This window comes from Staurois parvus, unplaced genomic scaffold, assembly GCF_062004578.1.
Source record: "Staurois parvus isolate SC_StPar_1 unplaced genomic scaffold, SC_StPar_1.0 ptg000053l, whole genome shotgun sequence".
NCBI classification, from domain to species: domain Eukaryota; kingdom Metazoa; phylum Chordata; class Amphibia; order Anura; family Ranidae; genus Staurois; species Staurois parvus.
In genome coordinates, this window is record NW_028317849.1 from 3,720,204 (window position 1) to 3,740,255 (window position 20,052).

The window sequence follows — 20,052 nt, forward strand, 5'->3', positions numbered from 1 at the left end:
AAATTTTCTGCAGCATTTTGCAGAAAAGCAGTACAATCCATTTAACATGATTTCCTATGGAACATGTTCCCATCTCCACATTTTCACCAGGAGTGTTTTTTGGAAAGAGTCAGGGCCTTTTTGCAATAAAAAAAAAAAAAAAAAAAAAGTTGCGTTTTTGGTTCTATAGACTTCAATAGAAATGCTGCAGAAAAGCATGTAGTGCATTTTTTTGATGCATTTTGCATTTTAAATCTGCCTAGCAACAAGAAAAATAAAAACAGAAAAAAACGCAGGTGCAAAAACGGGTCAAACGCAACCTGCATAGGTGTGAACCTAACAATGTCAACTATTTATATTGGAAGCTGCACGCAAACACCTGTACTCTTGGGGGCAGTGATATATAATTCTGTTGACTGCGTATGGCTCTCTTCGTTCACATGCATGAGCCCTGTATATGCAATAGTGCAACCACTTGCCTTCAGAAGTCCCATATTGGTGAAATGGCATTCATCTGTGTGAAATTAGTGTCACATGACCTCAGAATAACTGTACCTGTTCCTGGAGGCCTCTAGTGTGTGTGTGTGTGTGTGTGTGATGTTTTCGATGTATAGATATGGTATTTAATTCTCCGACTAATATGTCACTAGACCCTTATCTGAGTTAAACTATAGACAAATATCCCAAGCTTTAAACATCTCTGAGAAGTGTTATGTGCTAGCAACATAGTTCCTGTCCTAGGGTAACAACGCTTATTTTACCTTATCTATGGAAGAACAATATTGTTGCCAAAGGAAAAAAAAGTGTTGGGATTGCAGAACACTTCCCCTTCTTCTCATCTCCTTAAGATGTTCTGTAGTTCTAACACACGGGACAGGACGCATGACAGCACGATAACCAGCTATTTTTTTTCCACGTATATCAGAAGGCCGCTTTCACATGATCTATCTGATTAGGTCCGCCTGTCTGTTTTTCAGGCAGACCTAATCGGACCCTCCATTCTCCTCTATGGATGTAAACAGAATCAATAGGAACATAGAGGATGCAGGCTCTACAGTCTCTATAGCACTGCACACTGGAGTGAACAATAACAAAACATATGCAAGAATACTGTTTGCTGACTTCAGTTCAGCATTTAATACAGTCATATCCTCCAAACTGACCACTAAACCTGGAGATTTGGGCATCAGTACCTCCGCTTGTAACTGGATACTGGACATTTTGACCAGCAGACCTCAGTATGTCAGGTTAGGCCACACCTGCTCCACCACCATCACCCTCGACACCGGTGTACCACATGTCTGTGTACTCAGCCCGTTCCTCCACTCCCTCTTCACCCATGACTGCAGACATGTGACTCTAATTCCGTCAAGTTTGCAGATGACACTACAGCTATTGGCCTCATCAGAAACAATGATGAGATGGCCTATATGGAGGAGGTGCAACATCTGGTTGCATGGTGTACGGACAATAACTTGCTCCTTAACTACACCAAGACTAAGGAGCTTATTGTGGACTTGAGGAGGGAGAATGGAGGCACGAATGACCTCATCCACATCAATGGGATGGCTGTTGAACATGTCACCAGTTTCAAGTTCCTGGGGATCCTCATTTCAGAGGACCTGTCCTGGACTACCAATAGCTCCAGTCTGGTCAAGAAGGCTCACCAGTGACAATTCTTCATGAGGACATTGAAGAAGAACCAGCTGTCTTCAGCTATCCTTGTGAACTTTTGCCACTGTGCAATAGAGCGCATCCTCACCAACCGTATTACAGTCTGGTATGGGAACTGCACTGTCGCTGACAGCAAGGCACTGCAGCGGGTAGTGAAAACTGCCCAACACATTATAGGGATTTCACTTCCAGTCATTGAGGATGTCCAGAGGAAACGCTGCTTGCACCGAGCTTGCAGTATTCTCAAGGACTCCTCTCATCCTTCTCATAGACTGTTTGTTTAATCTCCTGCCTTCTGGGAGCTGCTTCAGGAGCCTTTGGAATAAAACCACCAGACTTAGGAACAGTTTCTTTACTACAGCTGTTACATTACTGAACTTTGCTCCCCGTTGATCCTTTATTCCCCTATACACTTATCTCCCCTTCTCGTTTTCTCCTGTGTATATACAAACATTGAATTGTATTCACTTTACACATTGGGATAAGTTCTCATTTCACTCATTTGTGTAATAAGTATTATGCATTAGCTTTACATTCATTATTTTCATAATCTGTATATTATGTTCATAGTACTTAGTAATCATAGTAATCTACATATTAGTCCTAAAGTACTTCCACATATACGTTATGATCATAAATGATGTCCATCTTGTACATCTAGCAGACACAGTATACTTTGTACTGTTTTTATTGCATTTCTGGTTCAATACTAAACTGCATTTCGTTGCCTTGTATTTTTACATATGTAATGACCATAAAATTGAATCTAATCTAATCTAGAACAGAGCAGGCTGTGCCCTGTGTCAGGGACCTGTCACCCGCCCATTCTGCGCCCGTTTTCCTCAGCTCAGCAGAAGATCAGAGGACAGATCCCCTGCTGAGCAAAATGGATTCTGCTCTGTGTGAAAGGGGCCCAATCGTTTCACTGTTATATTTAGCAGGCCAAAAGGAGTTTACATACACATAACACTGGTAAACCGATTGCAAACCACAACGTTTATATACGTATCTACACACATTAGATGACCTTGTCAAGGTTCCTGGAAAATACTAGCAAAGACAATATGGTGTGGCACTTGCAATATTACAACGCTGCAACTCCCCTAAACAATAATATAAATAAATTATCTTTAGTGACACCATACACGTGGAACGATACTAAAACATACCTTCTTCAGTAGCATCCTTCACTAAGTAAAGTGCATGTATCTGTAAAGTGCATAAATCAATAATATGCAATATTTCAAATAAAACAATCACTGTGCAAAATAGTGCATAAATATTGTAAACAATATAATTTCTGTGCAAAAGTCAGTAACACAAATCTCTGTGTAAGTTACAAATATCCAATAGACCGTGGAAAGATTCAGTGTTCATAAAGTGCTCTTTAAAAAGTGTCTTGTACTCAGAGGTAGAAAATCCAGTGTCTTCACTTATTGTGACCGATATGTAGTCCCAGACTGGCCATAGGGCACACCGGGCATTTTCACTCTGTGAAATGTGCTCTGGTTGGAGTGTCTTGATTCCAAGAAGGACGACTGACTCTTACGAATAGGGTTTGGGTTTATTTACAAATAGGGAATAAGTATATTACAGGTACAAATAAGCAGATATCTGATATCTCACCAAAGCACCCCAAATGGAGCTCCTATCCTATTGCGACCGGGCCCTGACGTTCCGCCACTGAGCTCACTGGAAGAGCCCCTGGGCTTGAGGCTGCTCAGTCTAAAATGCCCGGGCCTATTTTTTTGTCCCAGTCCAGGCCTGCCGATATGTGTTCCCCTTGTGAACACCGCACTCATCAGATCTCCATGGACTCCTATAATTGGGTCTTTGGCGCTTTAAATGTGTATTTTGTCTCCAGCAGCTGGAGTAATTACCAGTGTGCAAAGGTGGAGGAATGAATCACCTCTAACCTCTGCGTGTGGATGTTGCTGCGTTTTTAGTTAATTTTTTTTAGATTGGGGTGCCTCAAGATTGTGCAGAATTAAAGGGTGCCTTGATTGAAATGAGGTTGAAAAACACTGACCAGGACCATGCCTGCAAGAAGCAAAGTTTTAAAAAGTGTGTATTGTGCCTATTCCAGGGCAGTAAATCTTAGTTACATAGTTAGTGAAGTTGAAAAAAGACACTAGTCCATCTAGATCAACCAACAAAAGACACTAGTCCATCTAGATCAACCAACAAGAGGAAGATATTGAAACCCTCCATATAAATAATTCTATACCCACATTTGATCCAGGGGAAGGCAAAAAAAAAACCCCACTAAAGCATGATCCAATTCTCTCCAGTGAGGGAAAAATTCCTTCCGGTTTCCCCTGGGAGACAATCAGATATACTCTGGATCAGTGGCGGAAATACCGGGGTTGTAACAATTGCTCTTGCGACTAGGTGCTGGAGTTCCACCAATGTGGAGGGGCCCCCAGATGGCTGGAGCAAGTTTGGGCACTGGGCTCCACTCCTGTCAGCTGTGCTGCCTTCCTGTGCTCTCTGCCTTCTCCCACGCTGGGCGCCTCCCCCCACGGATCTCCTTTTGTAAGCAATAATTTGCTAGCCAGCAGTGACACACAGAGAGGGGTGGACAATAGCCCTAGAGCTGCAGCAGCTCCATCTCCTCAACTCAAAGCCTCCTATGCTTCCTGGCTTGCAGCTGCTCAGAGTCCCTCAGGTAAGGCAATCTATGGGCAGGGGGGTCTTTCTGATCTAATGGAGGTCTCTAAGGAAGGGGTTTCTATTCATTTTACAAACTGATTTTTCCAAGCCTGTAGACTTTACCTTACATATTAGCCATGTGTGGGGGAACTGTGTCAAATGCTTTTGTAAAATCCAAGTATATTATAATCACAGCCACCCCTCTGTCCAAGGTTTTGCTCACCTCCTCATAAAAAGAAATAAGATTTGTTTGACAACTTCTGTCTTTCATGAATCCATGCTGTTTGTTGCTTAAAGTGGAGCTCCACCCAAAAGGGGAAGTTTCACTTTAAGCCTAAGCCTTTGTCCCCCGCTCCCCATTAAGGATTGGCACCTTTGGTGAGTGGGGGGAGCAGGTACCCGAATTTGACAGGTTTTCACTTCCGCTGTGATCGCCTAGGCGATCGGAAGTGGAAAGTGTCCCCCCCCCCCCCCCTTCTCTCCCCGTATGGGGCCATTCACAAAGTGCAGCGCTTCTCGCAGTGGGCACCTGGCTGTGAAGCCGCAAGCTGTCACAGCCAGGTGCCCACACTGAAGATGCCGGCGCCAGGGAGAGAAGATGGCTGGTGAAACCAGCCATGGTGAGGATACCGCTGGACCGAGGGACAGGCAAGTGGCTGTATTTTAAAAGTCAGCAGCTACAGTTCTTGTAGCTGCCGACTTACTGTATTTTGTTTTTTTTCCAGGTGGAACGCTGCTTTAATTTTTTTATTTTTTATTTTATCTAGCAAGGACTCACCTATGTGGTCTTTTATTAAACTCTCCAGTATCTTCCTGACTATACAAGTTAAACGAACAGGTCTTTAGTTACTCGTAAAGGCTTTCATCCCTTTTTAACCATTTGCCGCCCGCCCTATGGCCGAATGGCGGCCGGCAAATGTCATCAGCGTTCCAGGTGGACGCCATATGGCGTCCTCCCGCACATGCGCAGATTGCGCTCCTGCAGAGCCGTGCATCGGCGCGATCTGTCACCAGCCGTGTACCTCGGACACGGCCAATGACAGATCTGAATATTGGCCCCCATTGCTGGTACCATGTGACCTGCTGTGACCAATCACAGCAGGTCACATGACAGTTGTATACAATGGATGGCTTCATTCATGCCATCCATTGTATACTAGTGTCTAGCTGTGAATGGTCACAGCTAATCACATGCACATGTCATGTGATTAGCTGTGGCCAAATCACAGCTAAGCACAAAAAAAAACAAAATACAATGAATCGATGTCATTCAGGTAAATGCTTGCTTGTAGCAAAGTAATTATTTGCTACAAGCAAATTGGTGAAGTGATCAGTATTTTTTTTTTTTTTTTTTTTACACAAAGTAGTACAATGTTACTATGGTAACATTGTACTACTTTGGTCATAGTGAAATATATATATATATATATATTTTTTTTTTTCATACTGTCACCAGTCAGTGTCCCTGATCACCGCCATGCCAGTTATATGATGATGCTGTACTGCACTGGTGACAATATATAAAAAAAAAATAGTGAAAATAATTTTTTTCATTTTTTTCATTTTCTGAAAAATTATGCCCAAAAAAATACAACTTCAAAAAACTCGCCATGCCTCTTATGAAGTACGTCGGACTGTTTACTCTGCAAACAGGGGTCATTTGGGGGATATCTGTACTGTTCTGACATTCTTGGACCTCAAGAAATTAGATTGGCTGTCAGTACTTCAGGATTGATCAATATTCAGATCTATACCATAGTTTGTGAGCTCTATAACTTTCCTACAAACTAAAAAAATACATCCTAATTTGGGTTATTTTCACCAAAGACATGTAGCAGAATACATCTTGACCTAAATTTATGAAGAACAATTATTTATTTGCAAACTTTCATAACAGAAACAAAGAAACGTGTGTTTTTTTAAAAACAATTTTGGTCTTTTTTTGTTAATTTAGCAAAAAATAAAAACCCCAGCGGTGATTAAATACCACCAAAAGAAAGCTCTAGTTGTGTGAAGAAAATTATAAAATTTTAGTTTAGGTACAATGTTGTATGACCGTGCAATTGTCATTCAAAGTGTGAGAGCTCAGAAACCAGAAAACTGGCCTGGGCAGGAAGGTGTAAAATTGCCTGGTATTGAATTGGTTAAATACAGGCACCACGTTGGCCTTACGCCAATTCACTGGTACCATACCAGTCTTTAAAGAGTCTCTGAAAATTAGAAACAATGGCTTAGACATAGAAGAGCTCAACTCTTTGAGGACCTGTGGGTGTAAGCCATCTTAGTGAAGTCAAAATAAAGCATGACTGCTTCAGAGCCTACAGCTTTAAATTCTAAGTTGGCAATGGCAGTTTCTGTACTTCCTACCCTTAGGGCTCATTCACCCTTGACTGTTTTACCAACGCTTGCCAAACGCCCCTATAGCGGAGCATTTTTTAACGCTCAGCAAACGCTCGGCAAATGGCGCATGCCGAGTGTTAAAAACGCCCCACAAACGTCTAGAATGAAGTTTGAATGGTGTTACTGCTTTGCAACCGCACTGCAAACGCAGGCCGGGTATTTGCGGAGCGGCACCATAGACTAGAATAGGAGGCTTCAACGCCTCCTGACTGGACTAGAGGCGTCCGTTTTGACGCAACGCTAATGCTCCTGTTAGAACAGCACCATGTGCTGCAATGTACAGAATTGTCCAAGGCGTTTGTGAAGCGGTAAAAACGCCTCCCAAACGCCTCTCTGCCGCCTGCACACAACACTAGTGTGAACGTAGCCTTAGAGATTCCATTTAATGTAGTCCGCTTTCAATTTTCATTATTGAGAGCACATTACTATTATTGTTTATTTTGCATTTTCACAATATTTTTTTTTCTCTGAATATCTAAAAATAATAACTTTTATATGCTAATGTACCATATTTAATTCTGAATCACTTTTTAAAGGGTCTACCCAAGAATTTTTTTAAATCTAGATTGAACCTGGTTCACTGAGTGTTTTGATGGCTTATTATGTCTTATTATATTCCTTGATGACTTGTGGTGATCTCCTTGCTATTGTTCCTGGCCACTTTAGTGTTTTGGATGTACTCATGCACATTGGGAATGCAAATGCACTGCACCTGCAGGCCACTGGTGTGAAGAGTTCTATAGGATTTAAAGGGAAATATATATATTTTTTTCCTGTGCTTTTAGCAGGCTAAAACAAAAATGTATCCGTGTGAAAGGGCCCTTACACTTGTTTGGATGCAGCTGATTTGCCTTGCAAGCAAAGCAGCTTAAATTCAGCTTTTTGTTGCTAAAGCTTTGCCTGACAGACTGCCCATTATTTGACAGTGGGGACTTGGAGGCTTCTTCAGGTACATGCCTACACTTTATACCTGTAATGTTTTTTTGTGGAAGGGGGGTGCTCACAGAGACTCTTTAATTCTGTTGCATCTATAAAACACTAAAATAGCAGTTTTTTTTTCATGGATTTACTCTTCACATAAAGATAGCTTTAAAAAAAAAAATGTAGTAAATATTGCATTGTATTTGTTGAGAAAAATAGACTTTACATTGTTTGTTTTTATTTATTTATTTTTTTAACAGCGTCAGCATGAGGCGGTCTATTTTAAAGGTGGAAAGCATACTACTGCTGTGCTTGGGCTTTGTTGGTCTCTTGTTTATTATGCAAGAAAGTGGAGATGGAATAGAAGAGATTGAAGATCAACCTGTTCTTGCTCATGTTACCTATAGACCTACTACACTACAAAAAATTGAGTGGGTCTCCCACTGTCAGGAGAACTCTTCAGTGGAACGTATTGATGGATTTTCCGAACTACCTGAACACATTAAAAACTTCTTGAGATATAAACACTGCACAAGCTTTCCACAGATACTTAATGCACCACAGAAGTGTGGTGGAAGAGCTAAATCTAAAAGGGTATTTCTGCTTCTTGCCATAAAGTCTTCCCCTGGGAATTATGAAAGGAGAGCCATCATTCGCCAGACTTGGGGGGAGCAAAACAGCTATAATGGTGCCCATGTCAGAAGGATTTTTCTCTCTGGAACTTTTGAAAATGAAAGGGAGGACAAACATTTGAGGCAACTTCTAAAAATCGAAAGTGAAACCTACGGCGATATATTACAGTGGAACTTCCATGACACTTTTTTTAATCTGACATTGAAACAGTTCCTTTTCCATCAGTGGTTAGAGAATAACTGCCCAGGAGCTAATTTTATATTTAATGGAGATGATGATGTATTTGTTAATACCTTCAATGTTGTCACCTATCTACGTGGACTAAAGGCAGATGATCACCTCTTTATCGGACAGCTGATAGCCAATGTTGGACCTATTCGTGAATCTGGTAGCAAGTATTACGTGCCCGTACAGATAACCAGCTCAGATTCCTACCCAATGTATTGTGGCGGTGGGGGAATTCTCCTATCCAGATACACTGCCCATGCCATTTACAATAAATCCTTGGAAATTCCCCTATTCCCTATTGATGATGTTTATCTAGGCATGTGTCTGGCAAAGGCTGGTTTAGTTCCAGCCTCTCACATGGGGATGAGAACAGTAGGAGTGCATGTGCCGTCTGCCACATTAGACTCTTTTGATCCATGCTATTATAGAGAACTTCTAATGGTACACCGTTTTGTGCCATATCAGATGCTGGTCATGTGGAAAGCTATACAAGATCCTCATCTCAAATGTGGACAGAAGCTCTCTATATATGTAGGCCACTAACAGGGATGGACTTGGGAAGATTCTTAAGCAATATACCATTTGACTCTCAACAAATAGTTTTATCTATAAGACCTGGAGAAAGGAAAATCTGTATTGCCCATGCCCTCGAGTAGCATTGTGAATCAAAATACTCATTCTCTTATTTACGCAAAAGTGGGCACCACAGCAACATTTTCCTTTCCTTCAGTTATTAGAAGAGCCATTGGGATTGATTTACTAAAACTGGAGAGTGCAAAATCTGGTGCAGCTGTGCATGGTAGCCAATCAGTTCTAACTTTAGCTTGTTCAATTAGGTTTGGCAAACGAAAAAAAATGGAAACTGATTGGTTTCTGTGCAGAGCTGCACCAGATTTTGCATTCTCTAGTTTTAGTAAATCAACCCCTTTGTGTTTGGTTAAGCAATTGTCTTCATACTTGTTTATGCTTGTCTTTGCTAACTTATTCTCAATTTTGTATTAAAGTAATTTAAGTTGAGCTATATTTTTGAACATACCTTTCGTCATATTGTTAGCTTGTGTTATTGAAGAGAATACTGAAGTATGCTTTTGGCATGGAACCTACACTACATGCTATCAACAGAGGATCTTGAGGAAGGACAAAGTAAGTATGTAGCAGGATAGAGTTGATTATTGTTTTTGATTATTTTATGGACTAGATTTTGTTTGTGTCAGTGTTAGACTCTGGGATTCAGTGTTTTTAAGGGTTGTTGCATCTAAATGTAAGTGTTAAGGTCACACTTTAGGGGCTGTTAAGGACACACTTTAGGGAAAGTAAAGTGGTACAGGCACACTTTTGGAGGTTAAATGTTTGGGAAAAGAGTTAAGAGCTCACTATGGGAGTTTAACTTTTAGGTGAGCTTAATGGCTCAGGATGTTTAGGGGTTAGACTAATTATTTAGATATTGAGAAGTTAAGGAGGAATTAAACTCTGCTCTCTCTCCCTCCATTTTTGGGTAAAGTTTGCAAAGGACTTGTCAACAATATTCCCTGTGGTCTACCTGCAGCTGATCTTTTCCACGTTGGTAACTTGGCCTACTTTTTGTTCTGCACAATGTTTCGGTCTGGAGATGATCATCTTGGTAGAGACAGGGTTTTGTTCCCCTATGTCAGGGCCTCCAGCAAGGAGAACACTAAGCAGCACAATGACACCATCACAACGTCTGAGACTTGCAGTCAGAGGCAACAGTGCCTTAAGCTGGCCATAGATGAGTCCATTTGTTTTCATTCAACCAGTGGGTTGAACAAAAAAACTGACCCGATTCCCCCATTCACACATTCATGGTGGAAGGGGGAATCCTCCCACTGTGTCATTAATTTCAGACGCAGGGAGATTTCCCCACTATCATAATTCACTGATCACCGATACAGGCTATAGCTTACAGCACTGTTTGAGAGGAGGAAATTTTCCAGCAGGGCCACCGTACAGTTGATCAGTAGAGTGATTTTTTGAGGACTACTTGAACGTTGGAGTTTTGACTGCCATACCTCAGTTCAGTCATGTATACAACCTTTTGTCATTGATATAGTATCACAAGTATACCAGAGTGATTTTGAGGACTGGATTTAAACTGTGTTTCCACCTTTTTGAAGCCAAATTGGGACAACTACTTTACAATTGGTACATAGCATAATTTAAAAAATATATTCACATTGCATAACTTAAAAAAAAATAAAATATTTTTATATAGTATAAAATTCTAAACATAAAAAAAATAAATAAAAAAATTGCAGCATACATTTTAGATGCTCTGTTCTGGACCCTCCAGCAAGGAAAACTGCTACTATCGTTCTCTTTGTGAGGGGAACTAGACAGCTGTGTTTTGCCATAATTAACCTATGTCATACAACCCAGGAGTCTTCAAGAGGGGAGGAGGGGTTTTCTCAGCTAAGCACACCTTCCTGCCTGCGTGCCTGAGCTAAGGGCAGGTGGGTTCCAGGAAGTAAATGCAATACAAATCATTTGCCCTTACTCAAGATGGCCACGGCCAGAAATACCAGCAAGCATCTAGGTCAGAAGAGGACAGGAGCTGAGAAAAAAAAAGTGTAGTATTGCATAGATCTCAATGGGATTGAGCAGTTTTGGAAGAAATGAGTGAACACAGATACTTAAAATGTTATGTCTGGAAAGTTGAAAAGCTTGGCTACTATAATGGAAAAAACACACTGAGTCCAGTGATAATATGGTTGGGGGTGTGCCTGTCATGGTATGTTTGTGTTTTTTTTTTTTTTTTTTAATTTATTTATTACAAGTACTTCTACAGCGCCAACAGTTTATGCAGTGCTTTACATATGTATACTGTACATTCACATCAGTCCCTAACCCTCAAGGGGCGTACAATCTAAGTTCCATAACTCACATTCATACATACACATACTAGGGCCAATTTAGACAGGAGCCAAGTAACCTATCAACATGTCTTTGGAGTGTGGGAGGAAACATGCAAACCCCAGGCAGGTGGTACCGTGGTTGGGATTCAAACCAACGACCCTAGTACTGCCAGGCGGAAGTGCTAACCATTTAGCCACTGTGCTGCCTGCCATGGTATTATAAACTAGTTATAATGAGGAGCTTAGCACTGCCGATATTAAAGGATATTTGTCATAAGAGAAATATGTGAAACATTTAGACAATGTAGAATTTACTGAGACACATATAGTACTTCTTTAGCGTCTATAGGCGATTGTGCTTGTAATTAAAGAGCCGGAAAGGTAAAAAATAAAGTGTGATTTTATTTTATCACACAATGGCTTAAAATAAATAACAATGTAAAGCGTATCATGAACAGTTCCATGTAAATGTCAAAGCAGAAGTTATAAAGATGTGTCACCATTATGTTCATTGTCTCATGTGCTTTTTGCCTTGTTTAATGCAGTTGAGTCTGACCATGTGGTGCTTGTCCTTCAGAGTCTTTGGAAGTAGACGTTCGTGACTATTTCTTGTTTTACAGCATGCACCTGTCCCAGCTTCTCAGCTTTGCTTATGCGTATCTGTATGGATGGACCGACGTGTGTATGTCTCTCTGTCTCTTAAGACGCCTTTTTATGATGCATGTAAGCATCATAATTCGTGATCTTAGAACCTTGTATGGCAAACGATACTGCTTACCAGAGCAATTTTCATTGAAGGGAGGGGACTTTACATATATGGTCTTTTGATTGACAGGCACATATGTAGTGACCATAATTTGACCATATTACATCAGCCTGCTCATATGACCAGTCTCTTATTAAAAAAATATAAATTAAGAATGTATCTTTACAACATTTCAATGTTGTATAACCAAAAATCTACATGTGTAACAATATATACCAATAGTATCTGTGTGTATTTAGTTTATGTAATACTTATTCTATTTTGATTCACTTCTAACACCCTTGACATTCTACACCAGAGTCCTGTAACCAGCTATGCTCTATTATAGAATAATCAGCTCTCAGCTGGTTAGCTAGGTCAGTTTATGCCTCCTATCTCCGCTTAACTGAAGAAATTACACTATAATTGGTTCAAGACCATTCACACATTTTAATATTATGATTAATCATAAAAACCAAATATTTTGCAAGCTTTCCATCAATATAAGTGCCGAATTATGAATTTGATATCATTATTATTTATCAGACAACCACTGCTAAACTCTAGAAAAATCTAGAAACTGCCTTTCGATATTCTTTCAGTGCCTCACTTGGAGAAAGTATGCAGCATTTGTAAAGTCAGAATGTTTTATTTGCTTAATTGGCAGAAAAATGCTTGACGCCTGTAAACGTGTGTTAACGCTAGGCGTGTTTAATGCATGAGTGTTAATTCATTTAATTGGCTAGAAAATGTATTTATTCTGGCCATTGAAATTAATTTATGCCAAAGCACTTGACACTCCTAAACGCGTTACACACTTTACAAGTGTCAGGCTTTTTTTTTTTTTGTCAAAAGGCTGCTGCCAAGAGGAAAGGCTTCTAGGAGAGAAGGCAAAATACCCTGTATGAATGTAAAATCAATATATGATTTAAAAATTTTGATAATATATGCAAATCTGTTTTTTACCCATTCAAGACAAAGAAATCGGCCTGTTTTCATTCACAACCCCTCCCCAACATATTACTTCAAAAACTCATACTGTAGCTTGCACAGAAATTTGTTCTTGAAAGCAGAATGGAGTGCTGGGGAAGTAAAAGGAAGGTAAAAATATGCTGATGGGAAGGACTAGGTGAAAGTTAACCAATTTCCCTGGTGCTTATGTCAGTAGCCCCGCCTATTTCCACCCAGAGGTCCAGTACAAAGTTAAAAGGTGTGGATGTTTACACAACAGCTTTTACCTTTTTGTACTCAGAGTTCTCAACCAGCATGAAAGGGTTAAACCTTTACCATCTTACCACCTTTTTGTGGTTGTCTTTTGTAAGTTCAATCTCTCCTGTAGCTCAGTCCTTGACCTTGGATGCTAAATGCTCCAATAAGGCAGGGAACCCTTGTGTGGATCTTTTGAGGTAAAAAACGGAACCACATTTCCAAGACCAGTGAATTAAAAAGCTTACTCTAGTAAATGCTGCACATTCAGCCAGAAGCAACTCTAATATTGTGGGGCACCTTGTGCAGGGGTTTTCAGCTGAGACGATGGGCAGGACAGCCAACTGGTCCTCTCGTGGTACATTCCTTTAACACCACCAATGGGCTCAGCAGTCCTCAGTGCAGCTAATTTCGAATAGCTAGAGCTTCTTCACTTTATTATAAAAATGGATTTGCTTAAAGTATATGTAAACCCTCACAACCCATTCAGTTTAAAACAGAAATGAAAGGCAAAACATTTATGTATATATACAGTTAGGGCCATATATATTTGGACACAGGCACAATTTTCATACTTTTGGCTCTGTTTGCCACCAGAAGAAACTAAAATGAAACAATCCAAATTAATTTGAAGTGCAGATTTTCAGCTTTAATTCAAGGGGTTGAACATAAGTATCAAGTACAAATTTTAGGAACTGAACCCATTTTTATAAACTGTCCCGCCATTTTCAGAGGGTCAAATGTAATTGGCCAAATTATTATAATCATAAATAAAATGTTCATTTTTAATATTTTGTTGAGAATCCTTTACTGGCAATGACTGCCTGAAGTCTGGAACTCTCTAACTGCATCTGTCGTCAGTTGTTCTTTGTTTGTGGGTCTTTCTGCCTTTTTAGTTTTGCCTTCAGCAAGTGAAATGCATGCTCAATTGGGTTGAGATCAGGTGATTGACTCGGCCATTGCAGAATATTCCACTTCTTTTCCTTCCAAAACACACTGCAAAAGCAACCCAGGAGTTTTTGATCATTTTCCATCTGTACTGTGAAGCGCCGTCTAATCAACTTTGCTGCATCTGGGCTGACAGTATATCTCTAAACACTGCAGAATTCATCCGGCTGCTTCGGTCTTCTGTCACATCATCAATAAATACCAATTACCCAGTGCCACTGGAAGCCATGCATGCCCATGCCATCACACTGCCTCCACCATGTTATACAGATGACATCATGAGCTGTTCCAAGCCTTCTCCACACTTTTATTTTCTTCCCGTCATTCTGGTACAGATTAATCTTCGTTTCATCCATCCAAAGAATGCTTTTTCAGAACTGGTCTGGCTTTTTTAGATGTTTTTTGGTAAAGTTTAATCTGGCTTTTCTATTTTTCAGGCTTATGAATGGTTTGCAGTTTGTGGTGAACCCTCTGTATTTGCTCTTGTGAAGTCTTCTCTTGATTGTAGATTTTGACAATGATACACCCCCGCTGGTAACGTTAGCTGTGTAAAGACCCGTTAAAAATGTGTTTTTTTTGCATTAGCGTTTAGTGATGTTTTGTCGCGTTTAGCTGCTTTTTCCCGCTTTTGTGTTGTTTAGCAGGTTTTTTTTTTTTTTTCTTTTTTGGGTCGAAAGTCGAAAAACGCCGGTTTGCAGCGTTAGAGTGTTTTTCCAGCCAAAAAATGTTAATTACAGTCTGTGTGTATGGACACATAGGATAATATGCTGGGGGGTTTACTAGCTGTAGAAAAAAAAAGTCAAAAGCCAAAAGCAGCTGCTGTAAAAACATGAAGTGTGCATGAGGACTTAATAATAGTGCACCAGGGGCTAACCACAGCAACAGCCACTAGGATCCTTGTCTCAGGTACTCGTAGGGGTTGCTTTACTAAAGGCAAATGGGCTGTGCACTGCAAGTTAATTGAAAGTGCAGTTGCTGTAGATCTGAGGAGAACACGCAAGGGAAATAAAAAAAATTTAACAAAACAGTATTTTTGCTTGCACATGATTGGATGAAAGAAATCCGTAGAGCTTCGTCTCATTTCAGAACTTCCCCTTAGATCTAAAGCAACTGCACAGTATATTTATCTTTAGAAATTCAACCCCATAGTGTCTCTGGGACTTGAAAGATTGGAGCAAGAGTGTTGTTCTTCCCCAGGAGGTTCTTTATTCAATATATTTAAGCACTCTCCTCTAGGGATTGGCTGGGACCACAAAACTTTATACTGCAGATTTGACTCTCCCAGCGCACTACTTTCCAGAACAATTCAGAAGGCAGGGGATAGTTGCCAAACCCACTACCTGTGAAATGAAGAGTAATCAAAAGCATCTCCACTTATTACAAGAGAGCTATAAAACTAACTTAACCTAACACCTGCCTAGGAAGGTGCTATATCTTCTTTAAAGCAGAAGTACAGCCAAATCTCTTTTGGCTGTACTTCTGTGGATCACAGCAGTGCAGTTCGTTCTGCACTTCTGAGACCCATTTTCAACTGACAGCGGACTGAAGCCCACTGTCAGCTTATGTAACTCAGCTGGTCCAGGCTGGAGAAAGATCCCAACTTTAAAGTTGGGATCCACCCCAGGGTCTGGAGCGGCACCTCTCAGCGAAGCGGTCACAGTGCTCCAGTGAACGTGGGGGGTCAGAGAAGACAGTGGTAACTGACAGTCACCACTCTACTCAGTGCGCCCGTGAGAACTCAACGGTCATGTGATCACTTAGATTAGCGGTCGAGTTCTCACACTTGGAGCCAGCGGCGGACAGATGCAGTATCCACCTAGGCAAGTATGATTTAAAAAAGAAAAAAAAAATGAAAACATCCAATACTTCTCTTTTAAGCTTTCCACCCTGGTAGTTAGTTAGGCAATCAACCTTGCTTTCTTTTTTGTTCTCAGCATTGGGGTCTTTTTTGGCCTTAATTTTAATTTGTGGTTGATTTAAGATGACCATTGTCTCTTCCATAGCAAACTTTTTTTATATTTCTTTAGAAAAAAAAAGGTCTTTTTTGGTTTTTGTCCATTTTTGTATGTATATTGTTTTTATATAATGTTGACAGGGATATTATTTCAAGTTTAACGGCAGCTTCCCTCAGAAAAGTGGGCTTTTCTTTCAAAATTTTTTTTCCTTTCAGGTGGTTATTTTAAGAGTATATTGGATTTTACTGTATATTGATAGGACCTTTTTTAGGATTTCCTTTTTCGCCCAGGTGGTCAGAGCAGAAATGGGAACGGGGTACCCCCCTCCCCTCCCCCCCCCTCCCCCCCCAATAGCTCAATTTCACAAACTGGGAGGGAAGGAAGGCTTAAGCCCTTTTGGGTGGAGCTCTACTTTAAATTACCTGGAAAAAACAGGTTATTTAATTTTTTTTATTAAAAGTATTCCGTTATTACAAACCAACAATAAACATCTACAACACAAGTAATCTGTGCCTTCTCATGCCTCCAAAAGGTAGAGTGATGGTGGAGAAAGGAGGACAATACACCACAGGTCTATGATATATGAGTAGGAATATGTGACCCTTATTGAGCAAAAGCACCAGTACAATACAATACCAGTTCAGAGATACGCCATTCCCAGTTCAGAGATACGTCACTTCGGGTCACGTGGGGACGCATGTCCGGACGTAGCGGCCATATTGGTTTCCCTCCCTGTATGTGAATACACCCATGGAATGAGGTGGAAAGCGCTGTGTAAACAAGGAATACATGTGAGTGGAAACAGTATGTTACATTGAGTGTTCTTAATAAACGGTATTATACTATGGGAAGCTCTGTTTGTGTCCTATATGACGTTTGAGAGGAGGTGGAGTGGAAGTCCTGTGGTCCCTTGCTGAGCTGCCTGGAGTAAAGGATTGCCTTTGAGGAGAATTTTTGCCTTGTGGCCCTGTGTGGGTCGAGGTGGGGAGGTGAGCAGGCATTGCTACCATTGGAGGATTCCTTTTGAGCAATAGAAGTGAAGATCACAGAGTGTTTTCACATTACATGCATGGACTTTTGTGTTTATTTTAGACACAGTGTTTTTATGTATTTATCACATAATTAAGTGGATTTAATATATAATATTATTTTCACTCTGATCTATAGTTTACCACAGAATTTTAATCACGTTTTTATTTGATGATGAATCATAGTTTATTTCTATTCATAGGTTTGTCACAATTTATCACGGATAGTTACACTTTCATTATTTTATTATCAATTAGTATAATTATAAATATTGATTTTATATCACTGATTTATTTGAGGATTAATTAAGAAAATATCAATTGTTATATTTTATTTTTTATCACGTATTTATATATTATGAGGTATTAATGGTTAGTTTATGTATGAGATATTTATTTATTCAAGTTATCTCACCAATAAACATATTTATATATATTTTTTTATCACCATATGGTATATATTATTAGAGGTTCAGATGGTATTTATGATGTGTATATATAGGGTATTTTTTTGGTATTTTTTAGCACTTCACTATTTAGTATGTGGTATTAATGACAGAAGTCAAACGTTTCCTGTAAATCTTCACAAGGTTGGCACACACTGTTGCTGGTATGTTGGCCCATTCCTCCATGCAGATCTCCTCTAGAGCAGTGATGTTTTGGGGCTGTCGCTGGGTAACGCAGACTTTCAACTCCCTCCAAAGGTTTTCTATGGGGTTGAGATCTGGAGACTGGCTAGGCCACTCCAGGACCTTGAAATGCTTCTTACGAAGCCACTCCTTCGTTGCCCGGGCGGTATGTTTGGGATCATTGTCATGTTGGAAGACCCAGCCACGTTTCATCTTCAATGCCCTTGCTGATGGAAGGAGGTTTGCACTCAAAATCTCACGATACATGGCCCCATTCATTCTGTCCTGTACATGGATCAGTCGTCCTGGTCCCTTTGCGGAGAAACAGCCCCAAAGCATGATGTTGCCACCCCCATGCTTCACAGTAGGTATGGTGTTCTTTGGATGCAACTCAGCATTCTCTCTCCCCCAAACATGATGAGTTGTGTTTCTACCAAACAGTTCTACTTTGGTTTCATCTGACCATATGACATTCTCCCAATCCTCTTCTGGATCATCCAAATGCTCTCTAGCAAACTTCAGATGGGTCCGGACATGTACTGGCTTAAGCAGGGGGACACGTCTGGCACTGCAGGATCTGAGTCCCTGGCGGTGTAGTGTGTTACTAATGGTAGCCTTTGTTACGTTGGTCCCAGCTCTCTGCAGGTCATTCACTAGGTCCCCCCGTGTGGTCCTGGGATTTTTGCTCACCGTTCTTGTGATCATTTTGACCCCACGGGGTGAGATCTTGGGTGGAGCCCCAGATTGAGGGAGATTATCAGTGGTCTTGTATGTCTTCCATTTTCTAATTATTGCTCCCACAGTTGATTTGTTCACACCAAGCTGCTTGCCTATTGCAGCTTCAGTCTTCCCAGCCTGGTGCAGGTCTACAATTTTGTTTCTGGTGTCCTTCGACAGCTCTTTGGTCTTCACCATAGTGGAGTTTGGAGTGTGACTGTTTGAGGTTGTGGACAGGTGTCTTTTATACTGATAACAAGTACAAACAGGTGCCATTGATACAGGTAATGAGTGCAGGACAGAGGAGCCTCTTAAAGAAGAAAGTACAGGTCTGTGAGAGTCAGAAATCTTGCTTGTTTGTAGGTGACCAAATACTTATTTTCCACCATAATTTTCAAATAAATTCTTTCTAAATCAGCCAATGTGATTGTCTGGATTTTTTTTCTCATTTTGTCTCTCATAGTTGAGGTCTACTTATGATGCCAATTACAGGCCTCTCTCATCTTTTTAAGTGGGAGAACTTGCACAATTGGTGGCTGACTAAATACTTTTTTGCCCCACTGTATGTCAAATGATTTAAATATTTGTGTATATTTATTGAAGTGTTATGTTTTGTGGCATATTTTCACTTTGCCATTGTGTTTTTATAATTGTTTTTTTTTTTTTTTTGCGCAGCTTTTATTTGTCATTGTTTCAAGAGATGAAATCTTATTAAGGAGATTTGCTGAGAAGGGGGGAGGGACACAAACATTAACCAGAGTCACAGCTATGCTGCCTATCTGGATAGTTAAAATAATGAAGCGGCCTTCCAGATCAGTTTTATTAAGAATAATGTCTGCAGAGAGACGTAGACAATAATATAGATACTCGCCGGGAATACGAGGTATGGGTGGCATGAAAGGAGTGAGCAGTCCAAGATTTTTTACGAGCCAGATATTTTGGAGCCACTAGATGGGTCTCCAGTAGACAAATTACATGTGGTTTATAGCGTTTAAGAAAGGAAAAAAACAGATTGTTTCCGAGGTGAGTTCAATCCTCCAACGTTCCAAGATAAAATCTTCAAAGTATTAGCCATGGCATTGTATGCAAACATAATAATAAGGATAGTAGCCAGTATAGGGTGTCCATTAATTCCCACCATAGGTGCCAAAGGAAGGAAGAGTGGTGAGCAGTAAAGGCACAAAAATCAAGAAAACCATACATAACAAAAAGATTCACTTAACACCAAACCCACCCACCCTGTTCTTCCATCCCAAACACAGAGAGCCTATAGCCCAAACATGAAATAGAACAAAACAAAATCTGTGATGCGAACATCACATATAGGTGGGGAGCAGTAGTAAGAAAGAAGAATGGGATACCAGAGGCTAGCTTCTCAAATATATGTAGGATTAGGTCAAAGATCCAGAAAAAAAAGTCACATATGGCAAAGGTGTCGACTGGTCATAACTACAACTGGACAAAATT

General features: G+C 40.3%; 1 protein-coding gene across 2 annotated transcripts in view; it reads left to right on the top strand.

Moving 5' to 3' along the window:
- LOC149470080 (N-acetyllactosaminide beta-1,3-N-acetylglucosaminyltransferase 3-like) overlaps window positions 1-11,862 on the top strand; it is an 84,463-nt gene extending 72,601 nt beyond the window's left edge. For both annotated transcript variants that reach the window (XM_089667387.1, XM_089667381.1), the window contains one exon: window positions 7,887-11,862. In XM_089667387.1, coding sequence (XP_089523513.1) covers window positions 7,894-9,030 — 1,137 coding nt within the window. In that variant the 5' untranslated portion in view covers window positions 7,887-7,893 and the 3' untranslated portion in view covers window positions 9,031-11,862. The remainder of the gene's footprint in view (window positions 1-7,886) is intronic.
- The last annotated feature ends 8,190 nt before the right edge of the window (window positions 11,863-20,052 follow it).